Here is a 20,540-nt window from a genome sequence, read left to right as displayed (position 1 = left end):
CGGGTTGTTCAAGCAGTCACCAATACGGGGGAGAATCTGACAATGTTTGGCCATGTGATTAAGGAGATTCAAGGATCATGCTCTAGCTTTACAAGGATTAGTTTTCAATATGTTAGGAGGGAGGGAAATAAGTTAGCTCATGCCCTTGTACGTAGAGCAGTTGTATCTGCTAACACTGATGTTTGGGTGGAAGAACTACCCACTGATTTGGAGGATGTATTCCAAATGGATTTGATTGATTAATAAAACTTTGCTTACCTGATTCTAAAAAAAAAAAAAAGGTTTCATTATTTGCAATTAACAATGCTCCAAAACTTCTGACTTATAATCATGATTTTAAAAACCGAAACGAATCAATCGATTTGATAGTGAACCAGTTAGTAGTCTATTTCAATCATGTAGAAAAATAAAAAAATGTTAATAAAAAAAAGTAAGAACAACCAGTAACTGTTGGTTCAACCAGTAAAACTAGGATCTGTAACGATTAAACTAGTTCAGAAGTAAATAAAGAATAATGCTTGCCATGGGTGTTGGAAGTTTGCCATTGTTCTTTGATCTCACCATTTTTGGATGGGTGGATGCTTCTGCAACCTGAAGCTTCTGTAAAGGCATAGTGGGAATGTCGTGTAGATGGGTGGTTTGATCTCGTTATGTGGAGTGTGTGTGCACTTGTGTCACAGGGTCAATTTTTCTCTAAAACTCCTAACAGCTTGTGTAGTCCTGCGTTTACCACTCTACTACCATGTAGTTTTTTTTCCTATTTTTTTAAGAGAAAGAACTAAGAAAGACTAAAAGAGACGTGACTAAAGAGAAGAAAAAGAAGTTGGATTTTATTAACAAATGTCCTAAAGGCATCTTAAGAACACTTTGCATTTTAAGTAATTTTGCATCTAATTAGAATCATTTTAAATTAGAATAAATTTCGACAAGAAAAGCCTATCAATCCTTAATTATAATTTTTTTTATAATTTTATAATTTTAAAATTAATAATTAAATGAATTGTGACGTCACTAGCTCAACCATTAGTTGGACTCCAATCAGACCAGAGAAGTGATAATCAATGCTTTTTCTAGTTTTTAGTCCAGTTTGGTTTTTAAAACTATGTTATCTTCGCACACCCTTGGTGCGATGGGCACTCTACAAGTATAAGTGCTTGTGGAGTGTGGGGGGCAAGGACTGGGGTTCAAGTCTCTAGGAGGAAATTTCACACACATATACACTTAGATTAGGCTAGATTAGAATTCTATCTTGTATTAAAAAAAAAAAAAAAAGTGTATAATTACAAATTACAAATTACAAATATCATTAACTAGACTATAAAAACCCAATTAACCTTTTTAAATTAGCAATTAAGAACTTAAAAAGAATTACCTCATAATAATACCTAGCTCCTTTCTTCAAATTCGTCATAAACCCATCATGAATCCAACTTGGGTCTCTCCACCCAACACTCATATTTGCTGGAGCCTCACTAGACATGGCAAGATGGGTCAGACCCGTTTGACCCGACCCGTTTGACCTACAACCCGTTTGACTCGTAACCCGATTGACCCGCGACCCAATTGACCCGACCCGAACCCGACCCAGCCCTCCCGTTTTGCCACGTCTACCAACATTGAGTAGATTGAGATTGAGGTGTAATTTTTATAAAATATTTACTTATTCTTCTTTACTTAATATGTTATGTATTCCATTATAGTTTGTCATTCTTTACTTGCCACCTTCATTTTCTCTTCCTACTTTAAATTGATCGAAGATTATACCAAGATTAGTTTCTAGAAAGTTGGAACAAGAGTTGCACCAAATTTGGGTATCAAGTCAAGTGTTTAGTGGTAATTGGTAACAATATCACCAGTGAAAATCTAATCACAGCTAAGGAACTCATAAACAATTGACATATTGCATCAATTTCAAAAAGAAAAAAAAATTTGTTTGAAAAATACGAGTCAACTCGACCCGACTCAACCCGCAACCCGATTGACCTGTTTAAAAATGACCCGCGAACCGTTTGACTCGCAAACCCGATTGACCAGACCTGAACCCGACCTAACCTGCCCGTTTTGCCATGTCTAAGCCTCACATGTGCTCCCTCTCATACCTCTCCACATTTGTCACCACCATTTCATCAAGCATATCCTCCCTCTCCCCATGCCTCACTCACCTTTCCTCATGATCCTTAGTCACGAACATCACTCTCATCTCATCCTCATTCTCCAAAAACCCCAAATGGATTTGCTCTGGCCCACGACTTATCTCAAACCCAACTTCCATCGATTTCTTCAACAAATGGGTCGTACCCGGTAAGGGATTGTGATCATGATCGTGGCGTTTCGGGTCAACTTCGAATTCAACCCATTGGAAGATTCGGAAAGAGTAGTTGGACTTGGATCAAAGGTTGATTAAAGGAATGGATATGGATCCAGATCCAAATTGCCACGTGGCAGAGGAGGAAAGGAACACATAGCTGATGAAGTTGACGTGAGAGGACTTTGGAGGATTGTAAATACCAAGCCAATCAAGCTTGGTGGGTGAAGAGATTCCAAACCATTGAATTCGAATTAGGTCGCCCGATTTGGCTAAAATGGTTGGGGTTATTGAGAGAGAGACTTTTGGTATGTGTTTGGATTCCACGTCCACGGCTGCATTTCGTGTTTCACGCATTTTTTTTTTTTTTTTGGTTCAGCCCGCAATTGTTGATAAGTCAATTGTGAATAGTGCACCCGTATACTGTTTACAGATCCCACAAATTACACTTTTTATCAACTTTTTCATTAAAAATGGGTCCTATAGTACTATTTACACATTTAAAAATTATTTCGCTACAGTGTTTTTAGTTTCAGTTTTCAATTTCAACAAAAAAAAGCTGTATCCAAACGAACCCTTGATTGGGTTGATGGGTTAAAGAGAGAAATGATTGTTATGAAGAGAATAAAATGCGTGATTGTGTTTGTGAGAGAATTCTTCGTATTTGGACATTCAAGACGGTGAAAGAATGAAGATGGAGAAGGTGGAATTATTGTTTTTGTTTGTAGAGAATTTGGATTTGGGGTTTGCTTTGGAATGAATGAATAATTAGGCATATTCTTTTCAACATTCTAATGTCACACTGACATTTGTTTCTCAATATGTTAAATTTAATCCCGGATTTTTTTTAGCTTAATGATGATTATGACTTCAACTGGAGTTTTCCTTTTATCTCTTCCTAACTATGATGTCATTATGCAAGTCATCAAGTGATATATGAATTTAATTTATTGATAGGTAATTTGCACCTGTATTCCGAATGTTAGGTTTGGATTTAAATCCGTCTGTCACTGTTTTGTGATAAGGTGTTTGTTAAGTGCTAATTAAACCCAAAACAAACGTTTTTTTCTAATTCAAAACTATATTTTATTTTATTTTATTTTTTCCAAAAAAAGGTATCAAAATCTCTTTGAATATCTAACTATTCTCTCGTTTTGAACCTTAATTATTAAAGGCATGTCATATATTATTTTGACTAGATCTACAATTTACACTCTTAAAAGTTTACGATAATTCTGACTTTGCTCCATGAAGTTTCAAATTTGGATTCATAAAACTACATTATTTTGAGTTATGGCACTTAACTTACATTGTTTTAGTAAAAAAATCAAATGTTAATTAACCTCGGTCTCTTAATTATTTTTTGTCACTCGAGGTGAATTAGCTCAAAGTGAATGTCTAACTTCAAAGACTACTTTCTCAAAAAAAAAAAAAAAAAAAACTTCAAAGACCAGGGTATGGAGTCCGAAAACTCCTAAACGTAATAAGACTTTTTGAGAAATACGGTAGTTAACAATGAGAATGAGCAATCCTAAATGATTAAGTTATGAGCCTAGGTTACCAACGCCTAATAAGTTAATAGAACTAAATCGTAGTGAATCATCTCAAAGTAAAGTATTCCAGAGCAAATCATCTAGAATTAAAGTAAAAGGCAAAAAATGTAAAGGATTTTTAAGTCTACTTGACTTAAACAAATACTAAATTGCTTCAAAATAAACAGGAAATTTGATAAAGCTTAAATTAACCACTAATCATTGCATCAAACTTAAATACTTGATTGAAATAAGAACACAAGTACAAGGAAATAAAGTTACAAGAATATGATGTTCTACAAGCCTAAATGACTAGTTGAATGCCTACAAACTACTTATCTCCAGAGAAATTAATACATATTATCTCAAACGTGCTCAGGTTTGTGCTGTGGTTGTGCTCGGTGTCTTTTTCTTGTAGCATAAACCCCCTATTGAAGAAGCAAGAATTGCATCCATAATTCTCCTAGCCATTCAATTTACAATGATAGGAAAAAAAATAATTGGAAGGCACTTCAAGAAGAATAACTGGATTTTGGGAGAGAGAAGGATGATGTTCATAGAGTAATCCTAAATTATCTTAGTAAAAGAAAAGGAAAAGGTATAAAATAATAATAACAAAAATAAATCAAAAAAAAAAAAAGGATTTTAAAATGCAGATTCTGGGATTTTCTCTATTAAGGATATTGCAGTTTGCTCATGTGGGTTATCTTAAAAATGAGGGGAATCAACTCACAGTATAACATCTTGAATTCAGGGGAGTTACCACAGTTCCTCAACTAGAGATGCTCATCTCCAATATTAAAATAATAGGTCTTTTCTCCACAGTAGAGTACTCAAAGAACTAAGCAACAGAAATGTGACAGTACCTCCAATGGCACAAAATGGTAAGATCAGATCATATTCATGCATCAATAATACATGCCGTGACAATTGCACATTTATTTGACAAGTACATGACTTTCAACCATATGAAGTCCTTTATACAAAGTGTTAAATAACATAAATTAAATTAGGAAAATTGCATATTTACAATGACAAAAGTTACATAAGCATTTATGTGGTACATATTATCCCACCTTCCTAGCTTCGGCACCCATCCAAACAGTAGGGGGAACATCAATTCACAACACAACTTTGATGCCTAATTGCAGCTACATTTTAAATACAGATGAACCAGATTTTGGAAACTAACCAATATGCTTCACTGCAATTTCAAGTTCAAATATCGTCTGTCTTCACGGGAGTCCAGCTATTTTTTGGAGTAGCCTCTTTTTGGGAACGGGAAATGAAACCAAGAACATAGCCTATAAAAGCCCCAAGTAATAATACACTCACTCCCTTAACCAACAATGAAAATTTGGACTGAGGAGCCTCACCCCTGGCTCCAGCACCATCAACAGAACTATCCCCACTGCCACTGAGAACTTGTCCAGATGCTAGAATCTCCACCATATCATGCACTTCTCCATCATGGTTCCCTACATAAGAAAGCTGAAGCTTCTCCTTTGTAGCAACCAATCTAGTGTACCCAAACTCACCCCCACGGTACAAAGAGCGTTTAGCTTGTGGGAAGATCGGATCATTCGGGTGGTCAGGTCTAGGCTCCCAGATGGGTTGCCAGTCTTGTCCTGCCATCCCAATAACAATATGGACTGGAAATGCCTCCCAATCCTCCCCCTCCAGGCCCATGCTTCCACAAGTAAAGTTATTCACTGGACAGAACCTCTCATATCTGTGGACATGACCCCACAATGCAAGGGTGACCTTGTTTTTCACAAACAAAGGTTCCAAGTGCTCAAGCATCTTCTCCCTCAATGGGGCATCCCTATTTTCATTGCTTGTTGTATACATCGGCCGGTGCCCTTGGACTACCACAAAAGGAGTGTTGTTTCTATTAACTGACTCCAAATCATGCTTTAAAAAGTTATATTGGTTGCTCCCTTGAAGGAAATTGGTCTCGGTTGACATGTATACAAAATGTACTGCCCCCATATCAAATGAATAGTAAAGGTTCCTAGTAGCTGGGGCTCGGGTTCCAGTTGGCTCTAAAGAGTTTCCAGGCATTTTGAACTTAAGGCTGTAGGGTACACCACATTCACCACCCCCATCCTTTCCATAACTTCCCACAGACCACTCAGGTCTCCAAGGCTGTGAAGGCCAGTTGTACTCATGATTACCAACACACACATGGTATGCTACTTTGGATGCAACAGGTTCAATCTGATTAAAAAAATGATCCCACAACCATGAATATCCTCTTGCATAGCTGATGTCCCCAATATGTGAGATAAAAGCTGGCTTGTCACCCAAAGCCTCAATATCACGGAGTATCCACTTCATGGTTGCTATGCTTTCTTCTTGTGTACGGAGAAAGGTAGAGTATGGTGTTGCAGTTCCCATATCACCAAACAGGAAAGCTATTGTTTCATCAGAGTCCTCATTCCTTGACACAAAGCTGCGAGTTGAACTCCAACCTCCAGCATCACTTCCAACCTGTCATAGATAACATTATCGTTTTCTCAGACCACACAACAACAACAACCACCAAGCCTTGGTCACATAATTTTGGGGTCGACTAATTTATAATAAAGTGATTCAATTTTAAATAATTTTTAAACTTACTCTAGATGTCTTATTTTTTTGGGCTTGGGGCCAGCTATGTACAAAAAATATGGCATTAAGAACAAACACAGCCATTGTTATATTCAAACCATGCAATGTAGTGCAAAATATTTTTCTCATATGAGTTCACTTTATCAAGTTTATCATACAACTAATTAAATATTATATACACAAACAAATAATTGAGCCAGTAGTTTATAAAAACACTTTTTGTAACTCTGGATCACCATGAAATCTATAGACACTCTAACTAAGACATTCATCAGATGCTTTTCTTAGACATGATCATGCAAATGATATTCAATGATTACAAGGTCACATGGAAGAAAATGTTATAATAAAATCCAAATTATTATGAAATATGAATTGAACAATAGTACAAATGCAACAAAACAAGCCTTACAAACTAATGTGTCTAAGTCTAACTTTTCAACACAAAACAAAAAAGAGTGATTCTACACCTACTACAAAATTTAATGCATAATTTTTTTTTTCTGCATAATATTAGAAACAATTACTCCTTTTTAAATATGAAACTAAAATGTAATTCATAAATGGACAAAACTTTGGTACAAATTAGGATTTCCAATTGAACTCAACCACATGGCTGTATTAACCCCTACAACAAAAGTAATGTTATCTTTTCCAAAGACAATTAAATTCAACCATGTAATGAAACCACATTGTTAAACTTAATTGGAGAAGCTAAGGAACAACAGTGAATGAACTGTAACTTAAACTACGTTTTTCTATTGCAATCAATCAGCATTTTCTAGGGAATCACACAACATTCCACTCAAAGAGGTATTTGTTTATTAGCTTTTGCTACTTTCACCAATTAACAAAAGCCATTTATTCATTATGTTGTTGGTGACTTGATGCGACACCAATCACATTCATTGTCCCGTCAGTCTGTAAGTCGATTTTGTTTCTTTTATAACAAAATTGATAGTAGCTTCTGTTATAGTTATCGAGTCCCTACCATTTTGATCAAAGTATCAAATTTTGCAATTAACAATGCTCCAAAATAACAAATTACAAATTACAAATATAGTTGATAGACATGTGTTAAATTACAAATATCAATTACTAAACTAAAAACCCAATTAAACAAAAAATTACCTGATAATAATACCTGACTCCTTTCTTCAAATTCTTCATAACCCCATCATGAATCCAACCCGGGTCTCTCCACCCGACACTCGAATTCGCCGGCTCCTCGCACATGTGCTCCCTCTCATACCTCTCCACACGTGCCACCGCCACGCGGTCGAGCTTACCCTCTCTCACCCCATACCTCACTCGCCTCTCCTCACGATCCCCCGTCAAGAACATCACCCTCATCTCATCCGCTTTCTCCGTGAACCCCAGATGGATCTGCTCCGGCACCCGACCCGACCCGAACCCGACTTCCACCGACTTGGCCAACAAATGGGCCGTGCCCGGCAACGGGTTGTTATCGTGGTCGTGTTTTTTGGGGTTGATTTCGGACTCGACCCATCGGAAGACCCGGAAGGTGTAGTTGGATCGGAGGTTGATGAGAGGAAGCGAAATGGAGCCCGACCCGGATTGCCACGTGGCGGAGGAGTTGAGGAACACGTAGCCGATGAAGTTCTCGTGAGCGGAGTCCGGGGGAGAGTAGATGCCGAGCCAGTCGAGCTTGGACGGTTCGGCGATTCCGGACCATTGGATTCGGATCGGGTCGCCCGATTTGGCCAAAACGGATGGGGTTATAGAGAGAGAGACTTTGGACTGGGTTGATGGGTTAAAGAGAGAAATGATTGTTGTGATGAAGAGAATGAAAGCTGTGAGAGAATTCTTCATTTTTTTTTTTTTTTTGGGATTTTTCAAGTCGGTGTAGAATGAAAAGAAAGTGAAGGTGAGGGTTTTTGTTCCTCTGTTTATTTATGTAGAACTGGATTTTGGGGTTTGCTTTGGATTGAATAAATAATTAGGCAAGTTTCAAAAAATAATAATAATAAATAAATAATTAGGAATATTCTTTTTTCCATATTCTAAATGTCACACTCACATTTGACGTTTGTTTCTTAAATTTTTAAAATTTAATCCCAGATTTTTTTTTAGCTTAATGATGATTAAGACTTTTATAATTGAAATAGCCTCAAGCACGCAAAAGACTTTTCTATTTTTGTTAGGTAAGAGTTAATAATTTGTATTTAGTATAATTTAGAAATTTTTTATTTTATTTTTTAAACAAATAAAAATGATAAACTTTAGAGATAAGTCGTAGTTGTATTTTTTTTTAATAAGATGTAATTTCTTTTTTGAATATGAAGGGAAAAAAATTCTAAATTTTAGAAGTTTTCTTTTTGAATTAAAAATGAAATTTGTTATTTAACATTTTTGACTTTATTTCTAAGTGAAATTTGTTTTTTAAATATTTATGACCCTATTTCATTAATAGGGGTATTTTTGAACTATATAAAAGTCCAGTTTAAAAAAGATAACCATCCTATATATGGTATAGAAGTATAGATGATGAGGTGTTTATTAAGTTTATTAAGTGTTAATTAAGCTCAAAACAACTTTATTTTCTCATTCAAAATAATGTCATTTTGACCCCTATTAAAGGCATGTCATATACGGTATTATTTTGACTAAATCTACCGTATGCACTTTAAGGTTTAGGACAGTTTTTTTCATCTTATCTCATGAAGTTTTAAATTTTAGATCTATAAAATTATGTCGTTTTTAGTCAAGGTGGCATTTAACTTACATTTTATTATATTTTTGAATTACATAAAAGTCCAGTTCAAAAAAGAGAATTATTTTATATATAGTATAGAAGTAGAGTAATACTACAGATACAAACTATTTTACAACATTTTTACAAGCTGCTGATGTGACTTTAGTAATTTTCAAATAATTATTGGTAAACATAAATGTGATGTTAGTAGTGGACCTATATTAGAACTAATAAGAATTTGTCACGTCAATAGTTTGTAAAAATGTTATAAAATAGTTTATGACTGTAACATTACTCATAGAAGTATAGATGATGAGGTGTTTGTTAAGCCTTAATTAAGCTCAAAACAACTTTATTTGCTCATTCAAAATAATGTCATTTTGACCCCCTATTAAAGGCATGTCATATACTGTATTATTTTGACTAAATCTACCGTTTGTACTTTTTAAAGTTTAGGACAATTTTCACCTTATCTCATAAAGTTTCAAATTTTAGATCTATAAAATTATGTTGTTTTAAGTTCAGGTGGCATTTAACTTACATCTTATTATGGTGCATGGGTGGAAGGGTTTAAATCCAAACAATATGTAAATTTTGGGGTGTCATATGAATCCAAATTTTGAAACTTTAAAGAACAAAAGCAAAATTACCCTAAACTTTAAAGATGAAAATTCACTTTACTCTAATTTATTTGAATACTTAAACAAATCACATGATCATCTAGTTTTTCTAAAAATAAAATCATGACCATCTAGTTAAAGTTAAAAAATATTTGTATAAAATTTAAAATATTAGATTTGGAATCATCTATACTATATATAAGAGGGTTCATTTCTTTTAACTGGACTTTTATGTGGTTTAAAAATGCCTTCATTAATGAAAGGTAACTTCATTTAGAAATAGGGTCATAAATGTCAAATAATAAATTTTATTTTAAATTCAAAAAAAGAACTCTTAAAATTTAGGATTTTTTGTTCCTTCATGTTGAAAAATTATTAGGTCCACCAGGAAGACTATTGATGTGGTCTTCCTTAACCTTCCAACTAATAAAATGTTATTATTTATACAAATGTGACATCATATGATAATTTTTATTTTTTATTCTTTGTATTGATTAGGAAGCTCACACATATATTTGCATAAATGGCATCATCTCATTGGTCAAGGAGGACTACATCAGCAGTCCTCCGGATGTAAATAATAATTTCTCCTTCACGTTTAAAAAAGAAATTACAGTTACTGTTTATTTCTAAAGTTTATCATTTTTATTTGTTTGAAAATTTTTAAAAAAATCTAAATTATAATAGATATAAATCATTAACATTTACTAAAAAAATGATCTATTTCTTAATTAAAATAATTTAACAAGAACGTTAATTTCCTTTTATCTCTTCCTAACTATGATGTCATTATTCAAGTCATCAAGCTATGTATATGAATTTTTTTAAAAAATTAATTTATTAACTAGTAATTTGCACCCTTAAAATTTGAGATAATTTTGATTTTATTTTCTAAAGTTTCAAATTTTGGATCTATATTCTTAATATTATGTATCTATTTGTTAGTCCATTGTGATGAGGTGTTTGTTAAATGCTAACTAAGCTTTAAAAAATGTAATTTTCTCATTCAAAACTACGTCATTTTGGTTTCTATTAAATACATGTCATATATTATTATGACTAAATTTATAATTTATACCCTTAAAATTTTGAGTAATTTTGATTTTACCCTATAAAATTTCAAATTTTGGATTCATAAAATTGTTGTTTGAGTCAAGGTGGCAATTATAAACACCTCACCACGATGCATGGACAAAGGAGCTTAAGTCCAAATAATATTTAATGTTAGGGGTATAGTATAAATCCATAATTTGAAACTTTAAGAAATAAAATCAAAATTATCTTAAACGTTAAAAGGTGAAAATTCACTTCACTCTCATTTATTCAATTACTTAAAAAAATCACATGGTCATCTAGTTAAAGTTAAAGAATATTTGTATAAATTTTAAAATGAGAGGTGTTACATCCACAATATTTTTACAATATTTTCACAACAAATTATAGGTGGTTAGTTGTTATTAGTTCAAATTTGAACCTAACACTAACATTATTTTTTGAGAGATGCTACGTCTACAATATTTTTACAACATTTTTACAACAAATCACATGTGGTTAGTTGTTATTGGTTCAATTTTGAAACTAACACTAAGATTACTTTTTTGCCCTAACAATAACAACCAATAACAACCTGCCACTTAAGATTTGTTGTAAAAATGTTGTAGACATATCATTTCTCTCTTTTTTTTTTTTTTTTTTTGGTGCCCACAATAACAACTTACTACTGTTTCTCAAAAAAAAAAAAAAAATAACAACTTACTATTTAGAATTTATTTTAAAATTGTTGTGAACATATTATTTTTCTTTTAAAATATTAGATTTAATTTCTTAATTAAAATAATTTAATATAAGAACATTAATTTCGGACTGATGGATAACGATTGCAAACCACAATTTGTGGAAAAAAAATGTTTTTAAATTTTTTAATGACAGAAGGCATGCCTTATCCACAAAAATAATTAAGAGGTTGTGTAACGCACTTTGGAAGTCGTGATCTAATCAAATTATACAAATGTCAATCCCTTAAATTGCCAATTTAGTCCTCTAAACATTTCTAATTTGAATCATTAATCCTTTTTTTCTTCCTGAAAAAATTATTAACATTTAATGCTTTAAACATTATGTTTTGTGTGTTAGTTTAGTTCATGTATCTTTTTTCTTTTTTTTTTTTTTTTTTTTTTTTTTTTTTTTGAGATGAGTTCATGTATCTTAAATAAATGCCAATTTAGTCCACTGAACAATTCTAACTTGAATCATTAATCGTTTTTCCTTTTTGAGGGAATCATTAATGCTTTAGACATTATGTTTTGTGTGATATTTTAGTTCATGTATCTTATATATAAATGCCAATTTAGTCCACTGAACATTCTAACTTGAATCATTAATACATTTTCCTTTTTCCTTTTTGAAAGAATTATTAATACTTTAGACATTATGTTTTGTGTGTTAGTTTAGTTCATGTATCTTATATATAATATAAATGCCAATTTAGTCCACTAAACATTTCTAATTCGAATCATTAATCCTTTTCTTTTCTTCTGCTAGAAAGAATTGTTAATACTTTAGACATTATGTTTTGCATGTGAGTTTAGTTCATGTACATTATCATAAGTGTTATTTTTCTAAGTTAATTTCCTTAACATTATGTTTTGGAGTGGATTAAAAAAAAAAAAAAAAACGTAATGGATTCACCATTAAAGAATAGAATAAAATGGAATATGTTATTCTTTTTCTTAGAATGTTTAAGAGTTTATAAATCAATTAATTAATAAATATATTTATTTATTTAAAAAAACATATAATTTTATTACGAGCATTATACTTTATACTCTTCATTCCCCCCCCCCCCTCTCAAAATATAGGATAAATTGACATTTCACCTCATTTCATTAAAGAAGGGAACAACAAGCTGTCGATAGCTCTATCCACTTGCATCCGTACCAACGAATCGATCAAACTCAAACTTGCATCCTTAGCAATGAATTGAGCAAAGGCGAAGCAAACTTGGATAAGTTAAAAAATTCAGCAACCGTTAATATGTTTATATAAACATTAATACAAAAGAATAACATAATATATATCTTATGCATAAATAAATAAATATTCAATGAAATTCTTGTCCTCTTGCATTAGAGATTTAAAAAAAAAAAAAAAAATTGATACTAACCTCTCTAAGGGAAATGTCAATTACTCCTCCTAATTTCACAGTTTACTCCCTCTTGATGTTTTGATTTATGTGTCTAATATATATCCTCTTATGACCATTTATGTGTCAATACAGAATTGCGTTAAAACACATAATTTTCAAACTAAATTCCCATCAGTAATAATCTCAAAACAATACTTGATAATTATACAGGTTATAATATGATAAAAAAAATCAAGAAAAATAAAAACCATACAAATTTATTTTTGTTATTTTTCCAAACCTTAAGAAAAGCTTGGGGTAATTTACAACCCCAAATATAAACTTCTAGTGGCCCAAAATTCTAACCAAAATTTTCTTAGTTACAAAATTTCTTTAGACAGGGGTAGGTATTGGAGACTAATGTATTCTATCAATCCATTTCATGTCTGCATCTAGAGTCCACTTGATAGCAACTCATACATGACACAATGTAGCGATGTACCACTTTCTAATTCTTTCTTCTTCTTCCTATTCTTATCTTCTTGCTGGACTTAATTAATTACCTGAAGAAAAATCCTCTGCTGGTAGAGCACAGTATTAATTATTAGGGGCATGCTATAGCTATTGTTATTATTGTATTATTCGTATGAAAAGTATTAGTACCTCCTAATAAGTCTTGGGCCATCCCCACACACACATATATACGTGACTCATGTGATGAGACATAGTAATTGCCGACTACCCCTGATGGCTCTAATGGTGTCCCCCCAATTTTCTTGGCAATAATATTCATTCATGTGTCTCTTGCTTTGCATTAAAACTCTCTCTCACTACTATCTCCATCTTCCATATTACTCTCTCTCTTCTCTTCCTAATAGCCCTTTTCCACAATCACAAAAATAATCCCATCATCTCTCTTTGCAGCCATGATGAAGAGCTCTCCCTCTTCAACCACAAGCTCCTTTTTTCTTTTCTTGAGGCTTCTGATATTGATCATCATAGTTTTCCTTCTCTTTGTGACTTCAGCCTCTGGTCTCTCCAACCCAACCATGCATGAAACCTCTTCAAGAAACTCTCACAACCATCACCGCCACCATCTTTACCCTCGCATCCATTCTTGTGGCTCTCTTTCTCATGAAAGGTCACGTTCTTTGTGCATTAAACTTCAAAGAAACCACCAGTATCAAACTCTCCCACCACCACCACCACCCTCAGAGCTTGATGAGATTGACCCAAGATACGGTGTGGAGAAGAGATTAGTCCCCTCTGGACCAAACCCTCTTCACAACTGAGAGCAAAACCATCGCCTTTGACCTACCTTCTGTTTCTTTCTTCTAATTTAGCCATCTAGCTTCCTCTATATACTAGTAAATTTTCAAGGTTCAAGTCATGATAATATAGTGGTTCGAAGCCCATAATTCCTTTTTTGGTTTTCACCATTTCTTTGCATCTTTTTTGATGTGTAGCCCCTTTTCTTCTTTCACTATATATGTATACCCAAGAATCAAGGTTTCTTGGTTTCACTTTTTTTTTGGATGGTGATGATTCACTGATTCGGTACTGTTCTATTGTAAACGATGTTGCTATTTCCATTATTGTTTTTGACTCTTTTTGTCCTCCTGTGGAAAAAGGCAAAAACAAGCATGGAAATGGTCTACCTTTTGTTGTATTTAGTGAGACTGCAGTTTGGGAGAGGTGGGATTTCAAGAGAAACCCATGAGCTTCATTAATTTGGAGGTGTTATTAGCTAGCTGGGAGATGCCGAATTCAATGGACTCAACTCTTTTCTGAGGGTAAAATGGACTTTTTCGAAGTACCATTTTGGTCTGCTTCAAATTTATTTTATATATTCATGTATAGTTATGTGTTTAAACTTCAAATCTATGAATATGACAAGGTTGAGATTTTCCTTAATGTTTTTATCCTTTCTTGAAAGCATTGTTTCCTTTTCTTTTTTTCTTTTTTTTTTCCTTGTTTCTTTCTTTCTTTCTTTTTTTCTTGGATAAAAGTTGTATAAGTCTTGCTGCTAGTTCCAAAATCCAAATCTAAATTCATTGCAACTAATTGAATTGTATCTTATGTGTCATGTGGAGCAATTTTCCTCATGTGAATCTTGGGAGTACTTACTTCCCAATGTACATAAAAGCACTGAGTTTTGAACTGGGAAAGGCCGTGAATCTCATGGGCATATCTGATTGTCAACGACAATAGGCGTAGTGGGGCATAATGTATTGCAGAGAAAGTTGCAATTGCTTTTCTATTCTCGTGACAACTTACAAGTATAATGTAGATCATGTTCTAAACAGAAACCAGCAATATTATTGGCAAATGGCCATTGGGAGCACCAAAGAAGTCGGTGCGTTTGGAAGAAAATATATACACTTTTATGTTTATGGGGGATAATCAAGCTGTTAATTATAGAATCAAGCCAAGAGTTTCGTAACAATTATTAACAGTTTTTTTCTTATATTAAATTATGAAGTTCTTAATTAGTATTTGTTGATGCTAATTTGGTTCAAGTCATGAATCCCCTTGTAGTATCTTTGTCACTTTGTGCATGTGTGTGCACGGAAACGCATTCTAATAATGGCATCTAGAGCTCTCCTTCATATTAGTTTACTCCTCTAAACAATTAAACTATGTGCGTGTGTGCATGCACTCTAACAATGGTATCTAGAGCTCACCTCCTTATTAGCTTACTCCTCTAGATAATTAAACCATAGAAAATTAAGGAGTTCTTCAAAAAAAAAAAAAAATGGAATTATAAATTCTTGCACACTTTATATTACTGTATTGTATGTATTTTTATGGAGATATATCAAAGCACACACCAACCAAAAAAAAAAAAAGATTTTATACTTTCACTAGCCAAAATAGTATAATATTTATTACTGAACAAATAAAACAGATAGCCCTTACATATGGGACAAATTTTATTATTTAAAACATAGTTTCCTAAGATAAATATTTCAAAGAAAAAATTAAGTATTATACCTAGGGTGATGCATGACTTGATTAAGAATCAAAGACCATAATAGAAGTAGGTTCTAGTTAACTCAATTGGTAAAGTCTCTGATAGTTGTATAAGAGATTTGAGGTTCAATCTCCACTTACACCAAAAATTGATTGGTGTCTTGGTCTGATAATAAAAAGTTGAAAAAGAAAAAAGACCATAACAGAATCCCCTAAAAAAAAAAAAAGAGACCATAATAGATTATGATATAATTAAAAATAAATAATGAAATTCCTTTCCAATTCTTCAAACTTTTGATAATTGAGTTTAATTTGAAGTAGTATGTTAATATCTTTTAGGACTTTGACAATAAAGATTCACCTAAAGTGAACTATATAATAATTGTAATTTACTTACAAAAGTATTCACATTAGTCTAGACAAATTTTAATTTAAAATTGTAGTCAAAAAGCCAAAAAAAAAAAGTCCTATTAATTGCATTCAACTTTCTATTCTTTCCCTATTTCCATTTTAATATTCTTTTTATTCAATTTTTTTTTTCTCTCCAAAATAATAATTTTTTAATCAATTCTTCACTCTTGGTCAGCCCTTATTATCATTCTTCTCTGCCACCAACAAATCACAATTCACATAAACAACACAAACTCAAATAGTAAATAAAATCATTCCAAGACTTGCACACTTAACTCACCATCACAACTCACATAAACTCAAATAGAATTTAAAACCATTCAAGACTCCCACAATCAAATGAAATCACTAACTATTGCCCTATACTCCACAATTCTGGCCACCTACCACCAATTACTGCCACCCAAAATCCAAACTTAGATGACCCCCACCAACTTCATACCACTATTTTCTAAAGCCAAAATCCAAGCAAACCACATAAGGCAATATCGCTAACCTGCATAGACAAACCCAATCGTCCTAAACCTCCCTTAACCATCATGGTTACACCATTGTTATTTGTGGGGCCCTTTTTAGGACAGTTCACTGGCCCAAGCTTGATATGAATCTTGGGTCACTAAAAAGGGCATGGAATGTGTTTCAATGTTGCATGAAATGGGTTCGACTCACTGCGACCTATTTGGGTTGTTATATAAACCAATCTGTACACAAGTTAAATGAACTCTAAAAAAAGGATAGAACAATATATATATATGGGCTTAGCGTGGCAGCGAATACAAAAGATATGAACAATTAACTAGAATGAATAGTAATATATACAAAAAACTTAAGAGGCTTTATTAATTAAGTCAAGTATCAAAAATACATTTAGTCCTATATTGTAAGCATACTTCACAAAGCCTAATAAGCCTCAAAGGTCACAAACTTGGTTAATCCTTTCTAGGTTCACAAGACTTGTGAAATTTAAGTCCCGTTGATCCAAATGGCCCCTTAAGTGTTACTGAAGTACCTTTTACAATGTTTCTTTCTTGCTCAATGAACTCGACTTAAATCCTGAAAGCTCTCTTTTATATCTTTTTAGTCTCTTTGTGTGTCTAATGTCTGCCCTTGCATCTCTCCCTTGCTTCCCTTTTATACTACTCTTAAGAGGCCTTGAATTACCATTTTCTCCCTTTGTTTTCTTGGTAATGGATTTATCTCCTTTGTCTGACACATTGGTGGCCGCTCCTTTCCTCATTTTCTCTTATTTTATCTTTCTAGGAACTCATGTCTGAAAGCATCATGGTTGGCCTTCTACTTGTAGAAGCCATCTCTTTGGGATAGGTCAGATCATTCTTTGAGTTTAATGAGGTAAGATATTCTTTCAAGGCTTAAAAGGGACATTTCGAAGGTCCTAGAACCTTGTTGAACCTTGTCAGATCCTTCCTTGTTGGACCTTTTCCTAAAAATGGTATAAATTCTCCTTTGTGGTGGGTGAACTTGGAAAGCATCTGATGAAGGTCTCTTAGTTCCTTCATGCTGGTCTCTGGTCCTGAGAGTATTACTTGTCCCTTTCACCTTTCTCTGTCTCCTAGGAATTTGATCTTGATAGTCATCCAACGTTTTCTTTCCACCTTTCTTCCTTTAGGGGAGTGTGACCCACTCTCAAGCTAATCTTGGGTCATCTGTAGCCTTTTTGAGATTTTCCTATCATAGATGTTACTTTCCCAAGGACTCGTTTCTCATGGTGTGAATGACCCATTATTAGGCTAAGTTTGGGTCATCTACTCCCTTCCTTGGGCTTCCTTTCAATTTCTCATTTTTCTTTGGATTTCTTCCCCCCTTTTTCTTACTTTGCTAGGCCTTTAGGTCTATTCAAGGCCTATGACTCTTCCTCAATTCTATGGACTGGGCTTCTATTTTTCCAAGGTCCACATCCTTCTTCACCTCCATGGGTTGGGCTCTCTCATTGTACCTTTTGGACCTCAACATTAACCACGTCAAATCCAATCATCATCAACCATAGCCCATCCCTTTGAGAGGCTACATCAATACCCAATTGTTGTTACAACTTTAATCAACTACAACCAAAGACCAATGACGTGACTTGAACTAGCTATTTTATTCTAGGACAAGAGAATTTATTTATCAATAAAAAAAATTGAAACCTAAGACATAAATTAATAGTAGAAGGGTCAAATAAAATTTTTATTTAATAAATAAATAAATAGTTAAAGAACCAAAATTCATAATATAAGCCCAAATCCATTTTCCTCTTTCCCACGGTTCTGGCCCAAAATGAAAAAGAAAAAAAAAAGAGGAAAGTTCCCACCGACGGCGAGCAATAGCATAATTACCTTCCTTCCATTTCCGTGTTATTTTAAGATTTAGAAGTGACTTTAAAAAGCTATAAATTATTAATAAAATCTCTCTGTCTCTCTCTTCTAAACTGGTAAACTCTAACTAAACTAGCATTAACTTGGAAAGATCTATGACTCTGACTTCAAAATTCCACTCCTTATTTTCATAGATTACATTCATACATACATACATAGATCTGAAAATGGCGCTACAGCGTCTTTCATTCTTTGCATTCTCTCTCATTCTCATTCTCACTCTCATTTCCTCTCCTCTCGCTCTCTCCAAAACCCTCAAACGCGACGGTACGGTTTTCACTCTTAAACCAACGATTCTGTCTCCGATCCGATCCTCTCCGATCAGATCCGAATCTCAATCTTTCTCTCTCTCTCTCTGTTTTTTTGTCTGCAGTGAAAGCTTTGAACGAAATCAAGGCGTCGCTAGGGTGGAGAGTGGTGTACGCTTGGGTTGGAGACGATCCTTGTGGAGATGGAGATCTGCCGCCGTGGTCCGGCGTCACTTGCTCCACTCAAGGCGATTACAGAGTCGTCACCGAATTGTATATGATTCTTTTGTCTCTTTTGGAATTTTCACAATTTGATGAATTCTATTCAAATTTTTAGAATGTGATTGTGTTTTGAATTTTTGTGTAATTAGGAGCTTGTTTTTAAGCTAAATTGGATTCAATTTTGCAGAGAAGTATACGCGGTTTCGATCGTTGGACCTTTCCCTACTGCTGTGACTAATCTCTTGGATCTCACTAGGCTGTAAGTTCCTTTGTGCGTGTGTGTTGAATGAAATGTGTATTTGTTTATTTGGTTTTGGAGTATTTAGATTTTAGTGTTGGTGAGCAGATTTTAATGTGAAAACACTGATGGAAAAACAATTTTGGTTGTAGTGATTAGTGAAAGTGCTGAGTTGGATTAAGTATTGTAGTTTGAGATGAACTTATACCGTGTCGATTGCTTTTCATATATATACTAGTCGATTTTTTTCCATATGTATGTGAGAGAGTTGCTCGAGATGGTTTGGTTATCTGTAAAGGAGTGATTAATGCACTTGTGAGGAAGATTTGATTTGATTTGATTCAAGTCAAGGAAATGGAAAGAGATAGACGAAGAAGTAAAAAAATACTAGTGTAAGTAGTTTTAACTAAGGATGTGACAAAGGATATGGTTTTGGATACGATAGAGGAATTCATGTGAATGAACTCGATTAGTCTCTGGCGGATCCATAGCTGAAAGATCATCTTCCTCTTTATTAGAAAAATATAGATGGGATTCAGATTTGTTTATCTATTTGGTTTCTTCAAGGGTTTATGATGTTTATGATTGTTCACATTACAGGGATTTTCATAATAACAAGTTGACTGGCCCAATTCCTCCTCAGATCGGACGGTTGAAGCGTCTTAAAATACTGTACAGTCCTCTACACTTTTTAAGATCGCAATTAGCATTTCTGATGTTGTTTTTGATACTTTTAACTAACACACGTATTGTATTTGTCATGTTTTTGTAATATTTCTCCTGCTTAAGTTTCCATAGTCAGAATGTGATTTTGTTGAATGTCCCTTGATAGTGGACAAATATAACAAGAGATTTTCGAGTGACTTGTGCTAGTAGCAGCTGTTAATTTTTGGACAACAGATGCCCCCCCCCTCCTCTCCTTCCATCCCAAAAAAAAGGCTTAATTATTTGTTTCAGTTAATGTTTTGATTTTTGAAAGCTTTGGTTCGTTGACCTGATCTTTTGCGTTCTATGTTGATTTTTTTTTCCTTAGTAATTTGAGGTGGAATAAACTACAAGATATCATACCTCCTGAAATTGGTGAACTGAAGAGTCTAACTCATTTGTGAGTAACTTAACTTTCATATGGCCATGAAATTAAGTTTGTGGAGTTTCTGTTAATA

The 20,540-nt window shown here is 33.6% G+C and overlaps 2 protein-coding genes and 1 pseudogene across 2 annotated transcripts; 1 reads left to right on the top strand and 2 right to left on the bottom strand.

Moving 5' to 3' along the window:
- The window catches only part of LOC115981384, a 34,534-nt pseudogene extending 31,872 nt beyond the window's left edge, over positions 1-2,662 (bottom strand).
- A 2,276-nt stretch (positions 2,663-4,938) lies between these two features.
- LOC115978853 (probable inactive purple acid phosphatase 2) lies at positions 4,939-8,362 on the bottom strand. Its single transcript, XM_031100731.1, has 2 exons — positions 7,582-8,362; positions 4,939-6,330 (listed from the first exon to the last, which is right to left on the bottom strand). The coding sequence occupies exons 1-2, from the start codon at positions 8,281-8,283 to the stop codon at positions 5,056-5,058; spliced, it is 1,977 nt and encodes a 658-aa protein (XP_030956591.1). The 5' UTR covers positions 8,284-8,362; the 3' UTR covers positions 4,939-5,055.
- A 10,247-nt stretch (positions 8,363-18,609) lies between these two features.
- Positions 18,610-20,521, top strand: LOC115979373 (LRR receptor kinase SERL2-like). Its single transcript, XM_031101394.1, has 5 exons — positions 18,610-18,936; positions 19,043-19,190; positions 19,327-19,398; positions 19,978-20,049; positions 20,411-20,521. Exons 1-5 carry the CDS (start codon positions 18,837-18,839, stop codon positions 20,484-20,486), a joined length of 468 nt encoding a protein of 155 aa, XP_030957254.1. The 5' UTR covers positions 18,610-18,836; the 3' UTR covers positions 20,487-20,521.
- Positions 20,522-20,540: the final 19 nt, after the last annotated feature.

Source organism: Quercus lobata, chromosome 3 (genome assembly GCF_001633185.2).
Source record: "Quercus lobata isolate SW786 chromosome 3, ValleyOak3.0 Primary Assembly, whole genome shotgun sequence".
Taxonomy (NCBI): Eukaryota; Viridiplantae; Streptophyta; class Magnoliopsida; order Fagales; family Fagaceae; genus Quercus; species Quercus lobata.
The sequence above is the reverse complement of the archived record's forward strand: the minus strand, read 5'-3'. Positions and strand labels throughout refer to the sequence as shown.